Source organism: Vigna umbellata, chromosome 3 (genome assembly GCF_029865625.1).
Source record: "Vigna umbellata cultivar VRB3 chromosome 3, Vumbellata_1.0, whole genome shotgun sequence".
Taxonomy (NCBI): domain Eukaryota; kingdom Viridiplantae; phylum Streptophyta; class Magnoliopsida; order Fabales; family Fabaceae; genus Vigna; species Vigna umbellata.
In genome coordinates this window covers 16,790,889-16,809,793 of record NC_142167.1, presented here as the reverse complement: position 1 = coordinate 16,809,793, position 18,905 = coordinate 16,790,889, and the positions used below count along the sequence as shown (strand labels likewise).

Sequence of the window (18,905 nt, the reverse complement as noted above, 5' to 3'; positions counted from 1 at the left end):
TTTTATAATTTTATTATAAATCATTTTTATTTATTTTGTGGATAATTATTTAACTATAAATAATTATTGTACTTTACCAAAATGATTGATTTAATTTTTGAAACAATCAAATTGAAAAAAGAATTAAATTTAAGGAATGTCATTTAAAATAAAAATTTGACAAAATAAATATTTTAATTTAAATAAACTCTTGTTTATTAAAATTTTAATTTAACCAATTATTATTTTATTTATTTTCTACAAAACTTTTATATATTCAAAAGATATTTTCTTCTTCACTATACTAAGCTCTGACCAATAAGCACATGGTATTTGAATAAAATATCTTTATTTTATTAATATATTGGTTTCTAGTTACTTGTTTAAGAATATCCACATCTAGAGTCTTACGTCAAACGAGATAAACTTGATGATAAGAGCTTTTCTTGCATTTTGCTAGATGTTAGTAGTGAATCGAAAGGTTATTGTCTATTTCATCCTAAAACTAGGAGAATTGTGATTAATAAATATGTCTTGTTTGAAAAAGAAAAAAAGTTGGAATTGTAGCACCAATTACAAAGAGCATATGAATCTGGTTTGATATGAGGTGATGATGAACCCTATAGTGATTATAGTGAGCAACAACATAGTGGTGACAATGCTAGAAATGAACTAGCGGAAGACATGGAGCTTGAAAGTGATGATGAAATAAATGAAGTTCAAAAGAGAGATAAACAACAACTAACTTGAATGGGAGATTTTGTTAGTAGTGTAGGTTTGAGTGAATAAAAAATGCTTAAATGCTTACTTCGTCCTCATGTTAAGAGGTGAATTTCTGTTTAGTACCCGGTTTTAAAAATGAAGACATTGGGTTCCTATGTTATGAAAAATGTATGAATAAGGTCATGTCCATTAAGTTGACAACAACGGCGTTAAGTCCATGCTGATGTGGCCGTACTTTTTCTCTTATCTCTGATGTTGTCCAACTTTTTCTATCTCTTGTTCAATTTTTTCTTTGATGATTTGTTGAACTTGTTCTTTCTCTGTGGACTTTATTCATATATTTTTCATAACATAGGGACCCAATGTCTTCATTTTTAAAATCGGGTACTAAATAGAAGTTCACCTCTTAACATGGGGATGAATTAAGCATTTAAGCCAAAAAAAAGAAGAAGAAGGAGCAGCCTACACGGTCCAAAATGTCACCAGTGATGACTCGGTTGTATTTGAAGAAGTAGTTCAACATGCAAAATGGAGGAAAACTATGGGCAATGAAATTCAATCAATTGAGAAGAATTGAACTTGAAAACTAATGAATCTATTAGCTAGAGTAAAGACAATGAATGGGAGTCAAATGGATTTATAAAACTAAATTGAATGGTCTTGGGAAGTTGATAAAATGTAAAGAATGGTTTGTAGCTAATGATTCTTCAGGACAATATGGAATTGATTTCTCTGAAGGATCTGCTCTTATTGCATGCATGAACAGTGTACGTTTGCTTGTGGCTCTTGCAACACGTAGAGGGTGGGACATCTTTCAACTAGATGTTAAATTTGCATTCTTGCATGGGGAATTGAATGAAGATGTGTATGTGGAACAACCAAAGGGATATGTGAAAAGGGGGAAGGAGTACAAGGTTTATAAGATACACAAAGCTCTATATGGTATAAAACAAACACAAGAGATTGATTTAGTTATATAGAAGCACACTTCATGAATGATGGCTTTTAAAAATGTCAAAGTGAAAAACCTTATTCATAAAAAAAGGGTGCTAAACAAAATTTGTTAATTGTGAGCATCTATGTTAATGATCTAATTTATACATGAAATGATGTGAGCATGATGATTAATTTCAAGAAATGTAAGACACAAGCTTTTGACATGACTAATTTAGGAAAGATGAAGTTTTTTCTTGGCATAAAAGTCTTACAAAAACTAGAAGGAATATTTTTATGTCAATTGAAATATGCAAATGATGTTATGAAAAGATTTTCAATGTTTGAGGACAAACCTCTGAAGAGCCTAATTGTCCTAAGGTGTAAGGTTAATAAAGATAGTGACGATGTAATGATGGATGACATTCACTTCAAAGAGATTGTAAGAAGCTTAACGTATTTAAGTGCTCCCCAACAAAATATAATATTCAATGTGAGTCTAATTAGTAGATACATGTCCAAACCTACTGAGTTACATCTACAGGTGGCCAAAAGAATCCTACCGTATCTAAAAGGAATTTATAGTTATGAAATTTTTTACAAGAAAGGTGGGGAAGAAAATCTACTTGCATTTACTAACTCTAACTATGTAGGAGGTGAGGATGACTCTAAAAGCACATTTGATTATGTTTTTTTTATTCAATTTAGGAGTAATGTCGTGCATGTCTAAGAAACAGTGACTCTTTCGAGTACAAAACTAGAGTTTGTGGTTGTTGCTAGTGCATGTCAAGCAATATAGATGAGAAAATTTTTAAAATTTTTAACTCTTTCTCAAGCCAACACCCATATGGTAATAGTTCAACTATTAAACTTACAAAATATACAGTTATGCATTGTAGAAGTAAACATATTAGAGTGCAATTTCATTTTCTAAGGGATCTTATGAAAGATGAAGAAATTGAATTAAAGTATTATGGATCTTAGTAGTAACTTGTAAATTTAATAACTAAAGCCTTAAAATTCGAGGCCTTCCAAAGACTCCGAAAAAAAGTGAAAATGATTGATCTTAATGAAATAAACTAATTAGTTAGTTTAAAGGAGGAAATGAAATGTTTTTTTTATTGTTTTGCTTCTGTTTTGAATAAATCATAGTCAATATGAATAATCTTATTTTCTAAGCTTAGTTTATTATCACGATCGTTTTGTATTTTATTTGGTTATAGTAAATTCTGCTTTAAAGCAATAAGCGTATAGTTTTGTATAATTTCTTTCCTATACAATTTTAGTAACTTTAATTTATCCATTCGTGAGTTCAAAAAGTTCAAATCTAGTTTGGTCGATATGGTCTGGTTTATCATAAGTTGATTATTTAGTAAATCAATCTAACTTAATTTATTTATTAGTAAGTTCAAAAAGATTAAACCTAGTCTAATCCATCATGAGTTAAAGAGGTTAGTTCATTATTTTTCTCTAATCCTAATTTTTTTTTCTAACTTAAATTTAAATAAATTTCAATTTAAATATAATCCAAAATTATATTAAACTCTATATATAATCTACAATCAAATAAATATAATACAATCGAAATATATTTTTAAATGAAAATATTTATTATTTTTGTTTTTAATATAATTTAATATTTGAAATTTATGAGTTGATTAATCAAACACACCACCATGAATTTAACAAAGATGAGCAAGGTTTTTAATAGAACAAATTTATTTTTGACTTATATCAAAATTTGTAATTTTTTTAATTCAATCAGCCTTAAACACGTGATAAACGGCTTAATTTTTATCTATTTTTGTATCATTCAATATCTACTTAGTTTTGAAATCATTTAGAAGCCAAAAATATATTATTATCTATATTGTTACTTAGATATGCTTATTTTGTGATTTGATCATTTTTAAGTTTGTTGTTTTATGTACTTTTTACCATAAGAAATTTTAAGTTTTCATCAACTTGTCAAAATGGAGCGACGAACAGTAAAATTCTGCTTTTTTTTTCTTTGTATTTTTAAAATAACTTTGTTTTGATCTCATTTTTTTAAATTTTTTTCATGTTATTTAGAAGTTAATCTATCAATAAAAAATTGAAATTTTTTTGTCAATGAAGTACATGCCTTTCTGGGAAATGTTTGGTAACCAGATAAGCGTGAAGATGATCCACGGAGGCTACCATTTTCATCCTTATCTCAATCTTCTATAGTTTATTTATATTTATGGTAATGTTTTTCACTGAGCACTAAAAACAAATACATAAGCCATCTCTGTATGCACCGTCGGCTGGTGGCAAGAACAGTTCATTGATCCATTTTCATTTTCATTTTCCAACTCTGACCCATCATTGTTGCTGCTACCATGCATAAGATCGTCACCGCGAGGTCCATTTTTTCTTCTGTTTTCAGAAACAAACCTCAGCCTCACTCTGCTGCCTTTTCCACATCCTTGCTCTTCGACGAAACTCAGATACAGGTTCTGGTTATTCAGTGTTTCTTTGAAAACTTAGTGAAAATGTTTGACCTTTTCATCTGGGTTTTCTTGAAAGCGATGTTAATTTCCATCCGGGTTGGCTTTATTACTCAGTCGAGGAAAATTGGACTCTTGATGTAAATTGTTGTATGATCAGTTACTTAAGAAAAATGAACTAGTTTTTAGTGGAAACAAATTCTTTTGAGGGAGGGGGGCATCTGTGTATCTTTCGTAGGAGAGACAATTCTTGTGGACACATGTTTGAGAACTGAATGTGGATGGCTCTGGCCCTGGCATCTGCTATTTTTCTGGGAATGAATTCCAGAAGTATCTATTTTATTTGCAAATTTTTCAAGTGGGTTGAAAATGTTGTGGAGCCTTACCCCCAACCCCTAGTTGCATCAAGTTGTTTTTACCAGAAACAAATTATTTGTTTTGGTTTTCCACGGAAGAAAGCTTATCATATGTTTGATACAATGCAAAGAATTTTTCCTTTAATGTTTCCTTTGTAATGGTGCGATAGCTTCCCAACGGGTAACCAAACACGGCATTATTCATTTGGTTTTGCGAAGTGGGTGGAAAATCTTGAGAATTTTTCTAAAAGTTGCTTTCTGTTTCAAAACATTTTAAAAATGTTTGTATTGATTAAGATGATTTTGTGTACTAGCTTCTTAAAACTTAAAATATACCTGTTTATAATTATTGGAAGGTTTTATTGAATGATGCAGTTTAAAGAAAGTGTTTCTCAGTTTGCAACGGAAAATATTGCCCCTCATGCTTCAAAAATAGACCACACAAATTATTTCCCAAAGGTCTGTATGAGAATCTATTTATATCATGTCAGTGAACGCTATAATATTTTCAATGTTTTGATTGCATTTGATGTAATTTTAGGAGGTGAACTTATGGAAAAGCATGGGGGAATTCAATCTCCTTGGGATTACTGCTCCAGGTATTTCTTTTTCTCTCTCCATTGTTTCCATTTTCTGATGTGAAAATCTCCCTTTTCTGTTTTGCAAGCTGTTGGTGTTATCTGCTATCATTTGACGGTTGTTATTTTCCCTGTATATATACTGTGTGATACAATTGTGAAGATAATAAATTCTAACAAAGAACAATTCATTCTGATGGGCATAACTTCTGTATTGTTCTATGAACATAGTCATATGGACGAGGGACTCATTTTTTATGTAGTTTTTCTTTGGGTGTTCTTAAATTTAGCTTAGTATACATGGAATCTTTACAATATGGTCATATCGCCAACAGACTTTTCCTGTTCTATTTCTGCTTATTTGCAGAGGAATATGGAGGGCTTGGTCTAGGTTACTTGTATCACTGTATAGCAATGGAAGAGATTAGCCGTGCTTCAGCGTCCGTTGGTCTTTCATATGGTGCTCATTCAAACTTGTGTGTCAATCAGCTGGTGATTGAAGAGAACTTAAGTCTTTTTCGTTATATGCTTTATGATCTTTCAAAGCGTCTTCAGGATTGACACCTCCTGTTTTGTTCAGGTGAGAAATGGAAGTCCTGCTCAGAAAGAGAAATATTTACCAAAGGTTCTAGTTCTTTTCAATTTAATCTTACTTATTTTCAGTGGAACGTTTGCTGCCTTGCCATCTTACTGATGATGTGTGAAGGATTGACTTTGTCAGTCAAAATGCTCATAGCTTTCAACCCATTTCTTGTGCTAAATAGTATTCTTTCTCAACTTTTCTGCGTCTATTTTTCTATCTATTTAAAGACTAAACTGTTTTTCTCTCCAAATTCGAAGCTTATTTCTGGGGATCACGTGGGAGCTTTGGCAATGAGTGAGCCCAATTGTAAGATATGTGAACTTGAATAATAATCTCTTTCAATTTTAGATTCTCCAAGGACTTTGCAAAGTGAATGATTTTTCCTGCAGCTGGGTCCGATGTTGTCAGCATGAAATGCAAGGCTGATCGTGTAGATGGGGGCTATGTACTTAATGGGAACAAGATGTGGTGTACTAACGGGCCAGTTGCTCAAACTTTAGTATGAATTTTTAAAATTCAATTCATTTTCCTATGCTCTTTGAATTGTGACCTTGTTTGTGTTTAATTTTGACTTTGGAAAAGAAATAGGTCAGTGTTTCTTTAATTTGTCATTTCAATGGACTATTTTTCCATGTGACAGCATATCATTATCATGATTTGAGGACCTGACTGCAAAATAATAGTCAAACACCCAATATGCCCTGTGTTTTCAATTCACCATTAGGTAATGTCAGCTACATGAAACACACAATGTCATAGGGTCAAAAGCAAATGTCATCACGTGTTTCTTTTTAATAATTTCTTTCAATGTCTTTCTTAGTTCCCTCTACCCTTTTTCATAGGGTCAAAAGCAATGCAATCTAAACCTCACTTGTGCCACCAATGACCTTCTCTGGACATAATCAAACCACTTAAACTGATTTTCTATCATCTTCTCCTCAATAAGTGCCATTTCAATATCTCCTTTTATGCAATACTATATTATGTCCTTTCTTGTGTGGCCACACGTCCATCTTAACATTATAATTTCTGCCCCTCCTATTTTTCTATAATGTTGTCCTTTTTAAAATCTTTCCTTCAGTACCATAGAGTTAGTTGGTTGAGTAATGGTTTGATCAAACTTCCTTCTGAGCTTGACAAGTATTGTGAGTTGTGATCACAAATAATCCTTGGCACTCTTTCATTTTAACTTTCAAACATGAATCGTGTGTGACATATTGATTAATTTTCCCATCATGTTAGTAGTATTAATCCAATAAACTTCAAAAAATCTTGCGTTACGTTTTTCTATATATTTTACCAAAAAATCGTTTCTGTCATAATTGTAGTGCATGTATCTCTCGTATATTTGTAACACATGTAATTTTTTCTATTTTTAGTGAGCACATTTGAGACTAGATTAAACAAGTAATAGTTCAAAGCTGAACCCTAATGTAAATTCATCCTTAATTTCGTTGTGTCCAAATATTCTCATACTGCTAATTACCCCCATCTGATAGACAGAAGCAAATACGAAATGTTGACAATAACACATGATTGCAGGTTTATTGTAGGAGAATGTTTAAAAACAATAACTAAGAATACAACTGTAAGGTAGTTTGTACCGCTTAGTGCTTGGTAGCTGTTAGGACCTCTTTTTATTGGAAGTTTAGGGGGAAAGGGGGGCAGTTTTTCAGAAAATTGAGTTTTGTATCTTTTGTTGTATGATTGGTGAAATCAGAGAAGTTCAGATTTACTTTTCTTTGTTTTTTTTTTTTAAATAGTGTTGATTCCTAACACCATCACACTTGCTTGTCTAGCCTGGATATAATCCAAACACCTTTTTTTCCAAAAGGTTGGCAACACTTTCTTTTGCACTAGATAATATGGTTCTAGTAATTTGACAAAATTCATTGAAAATTCTTTTTCTTTGCTTTGGTTCCATCAACCCCATAGAAGATAAATAGATTCTATTATAATCTTCTTTGCATAAGTCCAGATTGATTCTCTTGAATCCCATTCTATTTTCTTAATTCATACTCAATCACTTCTTCCCTTACTACAAAAATGTTCGGAAGACCTTATTACACTATGAATGTATCAAAAAGTAAGAAAGAAAATGCGAAACTAGTGTGTTATCATAAGGCTTGGATTCCAAGTACACCATGGAACTTATATTTAACGTGGATGACATTTTCTATTTATTCACTGGTCTAAAAATATCAATTTTTGTGTTTCTGATTAGTTTCTTTACCTTATATATGAAGAAAAATTGATTGTGTTAATATAAAACTAGATCTTAATATAATTCAGACACATGCTGAAAATGTATAGCACATATTTGATTGTGTTTAATTGAACCAGGTTGTCTATGCTAAAACAGACGTAACTGCTGGGTCAAAAGGCATTACTGCATTCATTATTGAGAAGGGAATGTCTGGGTAATTGCTCTAAACCTTGACAACTAGTTATAAAATATTTAGTGGACAAACCTCTGTATTTGAACTTCGTTAATTCATAGGCAATATGACTGCATGTTTTGGCCAATCAAACGATAATGTGACATGATTTTAAGCTATGATTTCACCTTTTGACAAGTGATGCTTTTCAAACTAATGGCTTTTAAATTATACCTTAAACCAAGTTTCTCTCTTGTACATTCAACACTAGACTCGTTTAGTGGGACTTGCCATGTGCTGTAGATTTTAATGCTAATAAAAAGTATCCGATCCTTTTAGCATCAGATAGTTCAAATTTGATTCCCAAGTGACTCTACAGCATGCAAAATTCCTTTTCAGAAATGATGCAGAAAGAAAAAGTGTCATGAATCTTGTGATCACTCATAAATAACGTGCAAGCAATATGTATAAGAAGACAGCAAGTCTCATATGGTTGAAATGATCAGGCCTCCCTTTAATGGTAGATCATTTGATTAGTGTGGAAAGTCAAATGATTGAGAAAAATCTAATATTGTTTCTGTTTGACTACAGATTCAGTACTGCCCAGAAATTGGACAAACTTGGGATGCGAGGAAGTGATACGTATGTATGCATGTCTTGTGGGAAATTTCATCTGTATATTCCATTCCTAATCTTTTCCCTTACTTTTACTGATAAAATGAGATTCTGGGGGCAGATGTGAGCTTGTCTTTGAGAATTGCTTTGTTCCTGAAGAAAATGTTCTTGGGAAAGAGGGGAAAGGTATTGCTATTGAAATCTATATTATTTTTAAAGTGAAATAATTTTTATGTTGCCCAAGCAGACTTGTTTGGGTAGACTAAAGAAAAAGATGTTGATTTTAAGCTATCATTTTTCTGAGGAAAAAGTTATTTTGCATTTGAACTCAATCTTTAAAAGTACCCATTAAAAACCTCTAATATTGAAAATCACTTGTACTTCTACTTGCAGAAGCTGAGGATCACTACCTTATATAATAAGCATTAATTCATATTATGACATTGGTTTATCACGTCAACCTTTATCTTTTCATTACCAGTAATATAAAGAAACAATGAAAAAGCATTTTTCTTATTTTCTTATCTTTGTTAATTCCGAACCAGAATTGATTTTTAGTGCCACCATTTTCCAAGTACACTTGACTCATAAATTTGTGTAATTTAAAAGAATCTCTTCAAAGTAAAGCCATTTGTTTTCCCTTCTCTATTTACAATGTTAGTACTGTTAGAAAGACAAACGTTTTGTTATTTGTTGACTGTCAAGTGTCAGCCATTACCACTTATTCTGTTTTTCAGGAGTATATGTCATGATGTCTGGGTTGGATCTGGAGAGACTTGTTTTGGCAGCTGGTCCTCTGGGTATTATGCAGGCATGTCTTGATGTTGTTCTTCCTTATGTTCGACAAAGAGAGCAGTTTGGTCGTCCCATCGGGGAGTTTCAGTTTATACAGGTTTCTTATGAACAACATATTTTTTGCAATTATCCTGCACATGGATTTTCTAAATACATGAATCTTAGATAATCACTTTATTGATTGAACTTTGGTTACAGGGAAAAGTTGCTGACATGTATACTGCATTACAGTCCTCAAGGTAAAAAATTCCAACGTCATGGTGTTCTTTTCACTAAATAAGTTTGTATAGCCGTAGATAACATTCTTCATTTCAGGTCTTATGTGTATTCTGTAGCTCGAGAATGTGACAATGGAAAGGTTGACCCAAAGGTGCATCCACATGTTAAATTAGTTCTATTAAGCTTCATCAATGTGTGTGTTTTTTTTTTTCTGTTTATGGAACTACATCCATATTTTTCCATATATTTCAAGAAAGGTATAACACTAAATGTTCTGAGAAATATTTAGGTGTTTGATTCTCCTCCTTGGATAAGCACCAACACAATTAGGAAACCTACCTCATTAAAAGCTAACTATTAATGGGGAGAGGGAGAACCAAGCAATTAAATATTTCTCTAAACATTTCATATTACTCCATCATATCCAAATCATTACCAATTTCTCACCATGGTTGTTTGCCTGTTCATCATCAGGATTGTGCTGGAGCCATACTTTGTGCTGCTGAAAGAGCAACCCAGGTTGCTTTGCAGGTAAATAAGTTGTTTGCATCAGTTATAGTTGCTGGTGTGTTCTTTTATCATTTTTCAGTGCTTACCCCCACCAAATGTGCAGGCTATACAGTGTTTAGGTGGGAATGGGTACGTGAATGAGTATCCTACTGGTCGTTTCCTGAGAGATGCCAAACTCTACGAAATTGGAGCAGGAACTAGTGAGATCAGAAGAATGATTATTGGACGTGAGCTCTTCAAGGAGCAATAACATGCCACTATGCCTTGCACCTTACACGATTCTAATCTTTTGGATCTTGAATACTGCTGATGTGGATGAAACTAATGAATGTTTCATTCATCAAACAAGAATTATAATAACGAGAAATGATCATTGGTCCAAGGAATAAATTTTTCCATGTTATATTTTTGTGTTCCTTGAAGATCTTCACAACGATGTTACTAAGTATTTCATGTGATGTTGTCAAATTACAATATTCAGACAAGAGAACCAACGATTCACGCTTTACAACTTGATTTTGCTATCTTAATAATTATTATTGAGTATACCAAGCCATTTGCTATCAAAATTTTAAATATTTGGTCTTGTTGCCTAACACTTACTAGTAATGTGACTAAATTAAGTTAAGATCAAAAGTCTAACATTCCTTGAAGAACAATGGTAAAAAATTAGATGGATATTGTGTCTCGCACTTACTACTCATGACTAAACTAAATTTAAAACCAGAATTCTAATGTTCCCTGGAAAATAATGCTAGGACAATGGTAAGCTAAAAAAATAAACAGGTCTAACATTCTTAATTTGATGCCTGGAGTAATGTGTTTGATATTGAATAACGTGGTTTTTATTGCGTAATTTCTTCATGTACTTCACATGAAATATTCTATTAATTGATGCATATCTAGAGTGTCTTTTCAAGCTTTTACCAAATTATGTTTTGCAATGTTCTACGGCCACGTTTTGGGATCTTCAAACCCGAATCACACGTCAAAGAGGGTTCCCAACGGTGTACGCAACTATGGTGGAAGATTTGGAAACCATCACCATCACCATTATTCCAGAGTACGTAACTCAAGCCATAATGGCTTATTTTATGATGCAAGACTGGCCCTTATTTAGATACTTCAGTGCACTTAATTGTCAGTCTTTCTAGCGCTGACCATGCAATTTTTGCTGGGCCTACAAGCTCAAAGGGTAGTAACCAAACACATCATAAAAACATATGTAGATTAATCTTGTACAGAGACAGGACCAGCATAATAAATGTCTAAAGACAACCCTGAAACTTAGACTCTAACTGCTGTTGGAGAATAATCTGGCTGACCCACAGAGGAAGACTTCGAAGCCTCCGTAATGATTGGTGCCTCTTCCAAACAGCTATGAGTGTCATCACTGATGATCCCAATTGTCATTTTTTCCACCTCTTCTTGGGTATATATATGGATCTTGGACACCACATCACAAAACTCACTGCAGCCATAGGAAAATGAGAATTATTTTATGATCTGACAATAGATAGCTTACATAGAATAGAGTACAAGTGACATCATGTTTTAAGTACATATTGAAACAGGTGATGTGATCATTGATAACTGATTAAAAGGTGGAAAAAGCAGCATTCTTTAAAGTGTTGTTTTGAGTCCTGGAAGAAGAATACTCACTGCCAAGGGTCATCCCCCACAACCATTATGTCATTCTCACTATCAGTGTAGAGGATCCTCCATCCGTTGTTAGGATCTTTTAGAAGGCCTTCCATGCCAAATAGTCTCTCTAGTTCAATCAGCAGATCATTGTAGCTGCTCAGTCTTGAAAGATCAATAGCTCTTCCAACTAAGCTGCCTTGCTTGTGAACCTTCATTTAGTGTATGTTATATACGTGGGTAAAACTTGAGAGAGAAAAAGGCATATCATAACATAATTTTGTTATCATCATCCCTCACCTTTGTGCAGCTCCTTTTAGCAGAGTTCTGTAAATTTTGGGCAGTGGTTTCCCCAGATAAAGAAAACCCGAATAGTTTGCAGGCATTTACTTTTCCCTGGACGTTATTGTCATTAGGAACCCCCATATTTGCAGCCCCTAATGCAGCAGCAGCAGAAAGATTGTCCTGCAGCTTATGCTCATTTGGGAGTTCTGGTTGTCCAACTTCATTTACAATGATCCCTGCCTGAGTGGATGGTTTATTAAATGGGACATTTTCTCTTTGGAAAGTGGTGGATTTTGAGCAAAACAAACTAGGTTGAACAGCTTGGTGAATGTCCCCATAAGGGAACAATGTAGGTTGAAAGTTGGGTTTGGTTGCCTGGTGGAGGTTGAAACCCAGATTGGGCATTCCCCAGGTACCAAGATTCAAATCAATCTTTCCTGTCAGAGATTTCAATGGACATATTTCTTGACCTTGCAAGACCCTCGGAAACCTGTTAGTTTCCACAAAGCCTGCATAACTGAAAGGGTGAACACTACTAAGCTCAGAAGAGGTAGCCTTTCTTACTTCAGCTGATCCAAGATTTGGATGACTAGGAGAACTCATCTCAAAACCTAGTGGCTTGGTTACCGTGTCACATCCGTAGTAGAGTGACACAAAACCAGCATTTTCTTGACCTTGCAAGACCTTGGGTGATCTTACAGACTCCTCAAAACCCACCAACCCACTGCCTCGTGCTGCAAAATGAAACAAAGAGAATGATTAAGATAGGATACATCACGTTAACAACCAACAAGCATTTCAGCCTTAGTCTTGTTCGGATAAGTTTTTCTATAAATACTTGTAGGTAAAGAAAATGGAAAAGTGAAAAAAACCAACAACTTATGCACTTAACCTTTGTAAAAGCTTTTTTTCATTTAACTTCTTCTGTAAGAGCTAATGAAAAAAACTCAATGCATTTTATTTCTTATGTTCTTTTCCTATGAATACTCTTATAGAGAAGTTTATCCAAGCAAAATCATATTATAATTTAGTGTTAGGACTAATACCAGTGATGAGTTGACTAGGTGAGGCAACCTGTAGACCTGTCCGCAGTTTCTTCAGTCTTGGGGAAGACTGAATGCTCAAAGGGGGCAGAGGAGCAGAAGGATCAATCTCCCATGGAGATACTCGATCTTGATGATTAGTCTCAATATCCTCATCCCATCTGACCTGTTGAATGTCACAGCAACTTTACATTAATGAGATTTTCATGTGTTCCTTCACTCAGTTAATTTATCTTAGCTTTGTCAGTGGTTTGTTAATAAACCTTCATAATAATTAGATGTGATGATATGTAAAACAGTTTAAGAGTTAGACACCAAAATTGTGCAGGCAAACAGTATGTAGAAATGTTGGGGAAATAGGATCAGATTTCTCTGAGATTCACAAAGTGGCTTCACAATAATTAATTTTGATGTTAAGAATACTTAAAAGCTCACTGATAGTATAAACTTTTATTTTATTAAAATTATCCATCACAAACATGTACTTAATATTTCTTATCCTTGGTTACTCACTGAAAACCTGCAAACTGCAATATGAAGAGATATAACCTACACTTTAAGTGCCTCGTTAATGAAAAAAAAACGGTTATTAGAACATATGCTCATTGCAAAGTTGGGAAAACATATGAAAACAAAAGGGTGCAACATAGTAATGAAGCAAAATCGAAATGTACCATCAAGCACCTCCATTTTGATTTTGGCCATCTGTAAGGATCCAAATCACTAGTTGCAATCATTGTGCCACTATTACACCTGAAAGATAGGAAGTTGATATGTCACACGAAAAAATCATTTTGAAGGAAGACATGCGACTAAATATTTATAATTATGTTGTTGTAGTTCACCTTCTTTCTTGAGATTCATCCATTTCGAGTCTCATTTTGAATCTTGCTCCAATGCTCACTGGATTCTTGATGCTTTTGACATATCTTTGATATGGAACAACAAAGTCTGCATGACTTTCCCTGTATTATGTTAAATTCAAACACATAAATTTATTGCCAGAGTCACAGACCAATCAAGAGTTAGCATTATTAGAGTGTTTCATAATCAAAATCTAAGGAAAAAATACTTGCAGTGAAAACTTCATACATCTTACAAAGCAATAAGACACGATCAATCAGTATTAGTACCTTGGACTGTAGAAAACATGAAACTTGCTTTTGGTGGATACTGCATTTGCCACGGAAGACAGGACATTCGGGTAGCAGTTCTGGCTACCAATAACTGATTCAGGAAGATCATTTCTAGGTCGAACAGCTCTTCTGATTCCCAATCTCAGTTCACCATTTTCACCTCTACAAAATCATTCATAATCACTAGCCAGTGAGGAAAATGACAGATAGACTCTTCTTTCTCTAAAACTGGATGGTTAGAACTTAGAACATTTAATAAGATTTAAAGGGTTTTCAAAAATTATTATTATCATTCATTTTTCATGTTTTCAAAGTTTGGTAAGACTTTAGATTCATGATTCTCATGAACAAAGGCCATCAGTTTTGGCACTACACAGTACCATGGAGGTCCCCAATATAAGTAATGCGCATATTACAAAACTACCCATTAATTATTCAATTAAAAAAGAAAATAAAATCCATACTTTGTTTGGCATTTGATGATTACTTTCTACTAAATTATTGGAGGACCATTATTAATAATTAATAATTGAAGGTGAGACTTTTAGGTGCAGCAAGAGATTTTAAGCCACAACACACATACTGCTTTAAGAATAGCTAAACTTTCTCAGTACACATGATGATAGATATACCTTAAAAAGAGCACTGCATCACCAGAAACAAGATTCTTTTGGCTAACAAAAATACTCCAACCAGTAGTGAGTAGATGCCGCCTTGGCTGACCTGACATATTACCACATCGATTTTTTGTACCAATTAGTGTCTGTTTGGTTTAGATCTAAGTATTTTGAACAGTTGAGCATGATTTAGATGTATGTCCAAGTTAATTTAGCCACAAACTTTATATGGAAGTGCTCTACAGTGTCATAAATTGATTCTCAATGTAAATCAAATGTGGCCTCATCAGTCAATATATGAAGTCACATACTCACCCCCCACCCCTAGTTTTTCAAATTCCATTACCTCGGTAAATGTGACGAAACTTCCACTCCACACCATGCAGGTCTTTGGCAACGAGCTCTTGTGAAGGCCTCTGCTGCTTATAATCCTGTAAAAGAATAGTTCACCACCTTAATCAAAGATATACAATCAAATCTATACACTCTAATAAAATCTTTCTTATCTAAATTTTGCAACGGTTGAGATGCTTAAAAAGTTTATTTTAAGTTATGTAAGAAGTTTTATTTATTTCACTTTTCATTTTCTTTTTTGTAAGTGCTAATGCTTAATATTATCATGTGAAAGATGCCATACCAAAGGAGGAAAACAGTCTTCCGCAGCTCTACGAGGAACAGAAAAGCCCCCATGGGTGCTGGTATCCGAGGCAGTTAGTGTTTTGCAAAACATGTGAGGGGTTGATTTAGTTGGTGATCTTTCATCTCCCTCCTCTTCTGCTCCAAATTCCTCAAGTTCTTTGCCCTCTGAATTCATCCCTTCCAACTGAAAAGAATCCAGTGTATTCAGAACTACTTGATGTGAAGCAGCAAAGGAAAAGTTGGTGCATCTTCTAACATTTTAAGCTCAGAGACAAATATCCCTTATCCTAATTAAACAATGAAAGAACCTAAAAAATTTACTAGTTCCCCCTGAAGAAGAACCAAATTTCAACCCTTATAAGTTAGAAACACACCAAAACATAAACAACTTCAAATGAAAACCAACCTCCGGCTGAGGAAGCAAAGTAACCTGTGTATAAACCTCATCATTCTCCTTGTTGGCCTGTTCCGGGAAGTGACAGTTTAGCAAAACAAAATGAACAATAGAGGCAATGCAAGGGAAATGGCAACATGTCGAAATGAAATTCAGTAAACCCAAGTGAATCTAATTCAGCACTCACAAGTAGCTGGACATTGACAACCCTGCAAAAGATCTGTGGCTGAAGATCATAAGAGGGAATCTCCATTGGTGTGAAAGGAGAGAAAGAGGCAACCTGTTCTAAGTGACCTTGTGGAAAATAGACCACCACATTTCCTTTCTTGGGAAGAGAAGTGAGGGGGCCAGCACAAGCATGCCAAAGTTCAAGGTAAGAAGAGGACACACGAGCCGAAGAGGAACTGGAAGATGAAGAAGTGGAAGAGGACCAGCAACTGACACCAGCATCTTTCTCACATTCCCTATCACCGAATGCATTCTTCTCAACCTCAGTCACTTCATGGTTCAGATCAAATTCCATGAACACCTGGTGGTGTAGGCTCTTGAGAGACTCAAATGGAAGCCAGAAGTAGAAACAAGCAACAACCAAAACACCCCACCAGAAAATTCACAGCTTCAAGGGAGGGAAAGAGTCTGTCACCAAGTGGAATTGAGAAAAGGAAACCCCAGAAAGTGGAAAGCATAAATACCACGGAAAGGAGGTTAATTTATGAAAAAGAAATCATATTTGGAGGGGGCACCACAGTGTTAATAAATCAAGGGGAGAGTGGAAGTGGATGAACAGAAAAGAACAAGAAAGTCATGTTGAGAAGGCTACCCAGACAGGATTTAAAGATAAGAAAAGAAGGAAGAGAGTAGAAAGAGAGAAGAATATTAAATAATAACAAGAAATTCAACGTATGATTCCACCCCCATTTGCAGGTACTGAGAAGGGGGAGCAGAAGGAGCAGACATAGACAATTGCATAGGAAGCACATAAACAAAAGGCAAGAAAAGCCAATGTGGTAGTGGCTTTTGGATTTAGACTGTTAAGAATCATAGAGATAGAGTGAGAAAGGGAAGGATAGAGAGAGATAGAGAGAGAGAGATAGAGAGAGAGAGATAGAGAAAGAGAGAGAGATTGTGTGTGTGTGTGTGTTGGGTGGGGGGACAGGCTTAAGACAGTACAGAACCCACACTCCCCCACACACACTCCCCTTTGCTTTGCCTTAGCTTTTCTTCATTTTTTATCTTCTTTATTCATAATTCTTTCACTGTGCTTGTGGGGATCATTGATTCAGGCCCTCACCCTAGACAACATAAGTTAATGTACAAGATAAATAAACAAACAATCATTAACAAGGTTTCTTTCTCTCTCTCACTCTCTTTTTATCTCCAAAAAGAGACAATTCCAAGAAAAACACAATCTGACAACTCAACACACAATATAGGTTAATGAGTTTCAAGGTATATCATGATTAACTGTAACAGTAACAGAAATACCAAGGTAAATATACTCACTATTAGGTGTATATAAAATATGCATTAATCGGTTAGTAATGGTTTTTCAGTTGATTTGATATGATTTGGAGGCCTGTAACACGAATATCCGACAAATAGAGGTATAGCTACAGGGTTTCATTAATAAAAGGAAAGTGAGAGGGTTTCTGTCTCTCTATGGAACTGTGAAAAATGTACTGTAGACTTGGATTAGTTGTCAAAGTACTCACAACCTTTTTTTCCACTAGCCATTGCACTACTTTACAACACATCTCACTTCTTCACTCTACTCACAAACCCACAGACAAAAACCTTAACTCATCACTGCCTCTTTATATTTCTACAACCACCTCTGTAATCTATCTCTTTCAACCAAACCTAAAAATCAGATTAAATAAAATTGGAGAAATTGTTATTTACTTTTAGATTCTTTTAGTTTTATGTTTTCTCTGATTTTGAAATTAACCTTATTTTTTCTGTCGATTGTTTCCTCTGGTTTTGCTTTCTCTCATTGTTTTCAGACATGTCTATTTTCTAGTAATTTAAAACAAAGAAAAGGACAATCCTTTTAAGAAAAGATGCACTTTTAGAAAAAATTTAAATCTTAATTTTTTATATTTTAAAAAGAATAAAATATTTTTTTATGAACTATTAATAAAAAATACTTACTATTTATTACTCAATACTAAAAAAGTTATTAATTAAAATAGGCTAAAACTCTTTCTTTTCCTCTAATTTTTTAAAAATTTAAATTATATTTTTAATATTTTATTTGGTTCAATTTAGTCTTTTAATTTTTTAAATAATTTAATTTGATTTTTTTGGATTTATATTAAATTTTCGTTAAAATTTATATATCAAACTATTTTATCTTAAAAGTCTATATGTTTAAATTAATTTTATTTTTTAAGTGAAGTGATTTAATGTAAAAATTTTAATAAAAAATTAATATTAATATAACATAAAAAATACTTAATTAGATATTTTTAAAAACTAAAAAACTTTAATTAAATTAAATAAAAATTATATATTAAATTAAATTTTTTATAAGAATTAGAAGAAAAAAAATTAGCCTTTAAAATAAGTAAAGACGCATCCAACAATAATAACGAAATATATTATCCCATTTCTGAACTAATTTCTGTCCACAAATATTATAATATGTTTAAAAAGATTTAGACAATCTTAGAAATTTAAAAATGTGCTTCAAAATTAAAAATTTTGAGTAGTGTTAATGAAAAACGTTTTCTCTTGACTGTTTTTTTTTCATGTCTCTAACTTGTTCAATGTTTAGACTAGAAAATAACTATACTTAGATTATTTATTACTATTACAACTAAATGTTAATTTTTTATGTAATTAAGTATAACTTATGATCAGAGAAAAATAAACAGCTATTTTCGAGTGGTTATTTTTAAAGGAATTTAAAGAAAAAGCATTAAACATAATCCGACAACTTAAAAAGATTTAAATTTCATTAAAATTACAAAGGCTCAAAATAATTTGACTCCTTTAAGAAATTACTTAC

At 33.3% G+C, this 18,905-nt stretch overlaps 2 protein-coding genes across 2 annotated transcripts; one reads left to right on the top strand and one right to left on the bottom strand.

Annotated features, from left to right (window-relative positions):
* Positions 1-3,786: 3,786 nt before the first annotated feature.
* Positions 3,787-10,651, top strand: IVD (isovaleryl-CoA-dehydrogenase). The gene is made up of 15 exons (XM_047315596.2): positions 3,787-4,112; positions 4,838-4,921; positions 5,004-5,061; positions 5,408-5,532; positions 5,621-5,665; positions 5,881-5,929; positions 6,013-6,122; positions 7,967-8,043; positions 8,593-8,643; positions 8,738-8,802; positions 9,354-9,508; positions 9,610-9,650; positions 9,727-9,781; positions 10,105-10,161; positions 10,244-10,651. Exons 1-15 carry the CDS (start codon positions 3,999-4,001, stop codon positions 10,388-10,390), a joined length of 1,233 nt encoding a protein of 410 aa, XP_047171552.1. The 5' UTR covers positions 3,787-3,998; the 3' UTR covers positions 10,391-10,651.
* A 260-nt stretch (positions 10,652-10,911) lies between these two features.
* ARF4 (auxin response factor 4) lies at positions 10,912-17,059 on the bottom strand. The gene is made up of 12 exons (XM_047315595.2): positions 16,083-17,059; positions 15,908-15,964; positions 15,500-15,685; positions 15,209-15,293; positions 14,878-14,968; positions 14,243-14,407; positions 13,955-14,074; positions 13,784-13,862; positions 13,113-13,275; positions 12,082-12,800; positions 11,803-11,993; positions 10,912-11,611 (listed from the first exon to the last, which is right to left on the bottom strand). The coding sequence occupies exons 1-12, from the start codon at positions 16,416-16,418 to the stop codon at positions 11,428-11,430; spliced, it is 2,376 nt and encodes a 791-aa protein (XP_047171551.1). The 5' UTR covers positions 16,419-17,059; the 3' UTR covers positions 10,912-11,427.
* Between the last annotated feature and the right edge of the window lie 1,846 nt (positions 17,060-18,905).